Source organism: Salvelinus sp. IW2-2015, unplaced genomic scaffold (genome assembly GCF_002910315.2).
Source record: "Salvelinus sp. IW2-2015 unplaced genomic scaffold, ASM291031v2 Un_scaffold2289, whole genome shotgun sequence".
Taxonomy (NCBI): domain Eukaryota; kingdom Metazoa; phylum Chordata; class Actinopteri; order Salmoniformes; family Salmonidae; genus Salvelinus; species Salvelinus sp. IW2-2015.
In genome coordinates, this window is record NW_019943615.1 from 8,739 (window position 1) to 12,403 (window position 3,665).

At 41.6% G+C, this 3,665-nt stretch overlaps 1 protein-coding gene across 2 annotated transcripts; it reads left to right on the forward strand.

The window, feature by feature from the left end:
• Positions 1-804: 804 nt before the first annotated feature.
• LOC112073542 (G2/mitotic-specific cyclin-B2-like) lies at positions 805-2,972 on the forward strand. Of its 2 annotated transcripts, XM_024140815.2 has the most exons (7): positions 805-895; positions 1,272-1,532; positions 1,633-1,791; positions 1,862-2,098; positions 2,257-2,397; positions 2,544-2,654; positions 2,772-2,972. In XM_024140815.2, exons 2-7 carry the CDS (start codon positions 1,308-1,310, stop codon positions 2,886-2,888), a joined length of 990 nt encoding a protein of 329 aa, XP_023996583.1. In that variant the 5' UTR covers positions 805-895; positions 1,272-1,307; the 3' UTR covers positions 2,889-2,972. The 2 variants fall into 2 exon arrangements, with proteins under 2 accessions (XP_023996583.1, XP_023996585.1); XM_024140817.2 differs by lacking the exon at positions 2,257-2,397.
• The last annotated feature ends 693 nt before the right edge of the window (positions 2,973-3,665 follow it).

The following is a 3,665-nucleotide window of genomic DNA, read 5'->3' on the forward strand; positions in this document are numbered from 1 at the left end:
CGTGATTGGCAGATAGCAGTTGATTGACATGTCGGACCCCGCGAACACTGGGTACTGGTCAGTACAACACAACCACCTCCTAGCCAACACATAACACACAGCTGTCTGTGCGGGTCGCTACAATATTTTCGACAACAAGGGTAATATTCTCAACATAGAAAACAACTTATAACATTGAAAGAGTTTCCAATACCTTTCAGAGTTATTTCTGTGATCAAAGCCGTTCCCAGTGGTCTAACTACACTAATGAAAACTCAGTTTAGTTTTGGGAATGATCACAACGTTTATCCAGAACTCAGATTGGAAGGTGTGGGCTTACTTGAGAGATCTTGTTGTAATAAATATATAAGACAAATTCTTCATTCCCGAAACCAATTTACACCGAGAGGAAAGTTTTTCTGGTTCTTATCATAGATATCCGTTCTGATTGTGACTGTGTGACGTCATTCGCTAATGTGTTTTTGTGTGCATGTTACTCACAGCTAACGTTACTGGCGATATATAGTTATCTTTTAGTTAGCTAGCCAATTTGCTATCTAGTAGGTAACGTTAAGCAACTAGGAAATAAACCCTGGCAAACGAGCGTATGCCTTGCCTAAAATAAATGTACTTAACCGGCCAAAACATTTAGCTAGGTAAACTAAGGTTACCTAGTGTAATTGCGCATGGCTAAATCATTTGTCGTTAGTTAGYCTTCGCTTGCTAGCTAACATGACAAAAACTGCCGACTTCTTTTAATTAAATATGTTTTGTGTTCACTTTTTTTTGGGGGGGGGGGTTAAGGAACGCAGACAACCAAACACTAATGTGAAAAGCAAACGTAGCTGGAGCAAGAAGGGCTGTGTTTGGAGAGCTGTCCAACTTTCCCAATGCCAGCAAAGCGGTGCCGTTCAAGGTRTGTTGTCTTACCCGGCGTTGTTTGGTCCATTGTCTGTGATTTCACTAGTTACTCTTTTGCACACTAGTATTTCTACTTGCACATCGATCACTCCAGTGTTAATTTGCTGAATTGTAATTACTTCGCTACTATGGCCTGTTTATTGCCTTACCTCCTTACGCTATTTGCACACAGTATATAGACTTTATCTATTGTGGTGTTAATTGTACGTTTGTTTATTCCATGTGTAACTCTGTTGTTTTGTCACACTGCTTTGCTTTATCTTGGCCAGGTCKCAGTTGTAAATGAGAACTTGTTCTCAACTGGCCTACCTGGTTAAATAAAGGTAAAATAAAAAAAGGTTCTCAAACATGCTTCTCTATACTCTCTACAGAAGACTGTTCCTGCCAAGGCCTCAACCAAACAATCTATGAACCAACAAGACCAGCCAGCAGCTGTTCGGCCTAAACGTTCCCCAGTGCCTCAAGTTCCTCAGCCTGAAGTGTCTGCTAATGTGTCCATGAAAGAGGCATTGTGCCAGGCGTTCTCAGTAGCTCTGCTTGCTGTAGAAGACATTGACGAAGGGGATTCAGACCTGCCACAACTGTGCTCTGAATATATAAAGGATATCTATGGATATCTGCAGCGCCTTGAGGTAACTTTTTTTTTTTTTTCTCTCTAGGCTAACATGGTGATGACTCATTAAATATTTTGTACTGGTCTCTAAGACAATCTTGAAATGTCTTTCGCAACAGACCCAGCAGTCTGTCCGGCCCAAGTACATGAATGGCTATGAGATCAATGGACGCATGCGTGCTCTCCTGATTGACTGGCTGATTCAGGTGCACTCCAGGTTCCAGCTATTGCAGGAGACTCTCTATCTGACGGTGGCCGTCCTGGATCGCTTTCTTCAGGTAAGCCTTGTAAAAACTAAAATGGTGTATCCATGTTTATATATATTTTTTWACCCGCTCTACTATCTAGGTGCAAACTATTAGCCGCAAGAAGCTCCAGCTGGTTGGTGTGACTGCCATGTTGTTGGCTTCCAAGTATGAAGAGATGTATTCCCCGGAGATTTGCGATTTTGTTTACATCACAGACAATGCATTCACCAAGGCCCATATTCGGGAGATGGAGCAGCTGATTCTGCAAAGTCTGAACTTTGAGCTTGGACGGCCTCTACCCCTACACTTCCTCAGGAGAGCCTCCAAGGCTGGCAATGTAGGCTACTCAATGACATGCATGTTTTCATACAATTTTCTTTATGGGTGTGGTTATTCAAATCACCCCATCAACATTAACTGCAATTATTTGTTAGAGGTGGAAAAGCCAACCACTGACGGGTTACCAGAAGGTTACAGTAATACCAGTCTTTTCAGGCTGATGTTGAGAAGCACACCTTAGCCAAATACCTCATGGAACTGACCCTCCTTGACTATGACATGGTGCACTACCACCCTTCTGAGATTGCTGCTGCTGCCTTGTGCCTCTCCCAGCTGCTGATTGATGAGCTCAACTGGGTACGGTACTGTTTGGTGGCAATTATTGGCATGGTCCACTGAGTGTATCAGAAATGAATTACAAAATTCAACCTGGTGTCTAACTGATTTGGTGCTAGCAACAGATATGGTCGATGTTTTTACTATTGTTTCCACTCCCTGTGCAGACTACAACACAGGARCATTACTCTACCTATAATSAGAACCACCTCAAGCCAATCATGGAGCACATCGCCAGAAACATAGTTTCTGTCAATGAAGGGAGAACAAAGCTTCAGGTAAGTGGTCCTCTGATGGCTTGACCTTGTTGTAGTGATCTAATCTTGTGCAATTGGCTTTGGGTAAATTGATACATGTTAGCTCTTGGAAAAAACCATTGAGTAATTGTGTTCCAGGCTGTCAAGAACAAGTATGCAAGCAGCCGACTAATGAGGATCAGCCTCATCCCTCAGCTGAYGTCTACCTTTGTAAATGACATGGCTGCTGCTCTGCTCCCAGAACCTAAACCCTAATGTCATGATGTGAATGTGGACTGCTGCACTTTTTATTTTTAAGAAAATCTGTTGTGAGATGGCCTTTTTGGACTGCTGCTTTTAARTACATTTAACTTTGTACAAATAAACCTTGTTTTGAACCCTTTTAAATATAATCTAGATGTGTTTTGGTTGTTATGCTTTTAAACATGGCTGTGTAGCAATTCAGTTTTAGTTGCTGTTGAAAATGTMATTAAAAGCCACGCAGCCTGGTTTCAATTTTATTCTTACGGAGTATCGACGGGTAAACGCCACCTGTAGTCAAAGTACAATAACCATATGGGCCTGCCATTTTTATTCATAAGACATTTAACTTTACATCAGCATAATCATGAAGTTCATTAGTCTGAACAGCTTGTTCCTACTGCAGGATTTATAGCCCAGTGTTCCTGAACACACAGCTACACCAGGATGTTGCATAGTCCCAGATCTGTTTGCATGTACAGTTGTCGACACGATAATTACTAGGGAAAGGAGTTTCCTAACCAGCTAGGGCAGAACAGGATAAAGAGGCTAGTTAAAGCATTTATACAAAAAACACTAACATCTACTTTATAATGCAGATTTAGTACATGCTTGACTCTTGATATTGCACAACTCAAGCCTGAAAAWGCTTTTTTAGGGCTCTCTTCAATCCATGATGCTGAAGATGTGAATGGCAAATGAGTCATGTCGGCTCAATCGGGATTTACCTTTATTTCAACAGAGCGTCCAAKATGCTTTTATGGATTGAATCCAGACCTAAATTATTTGATG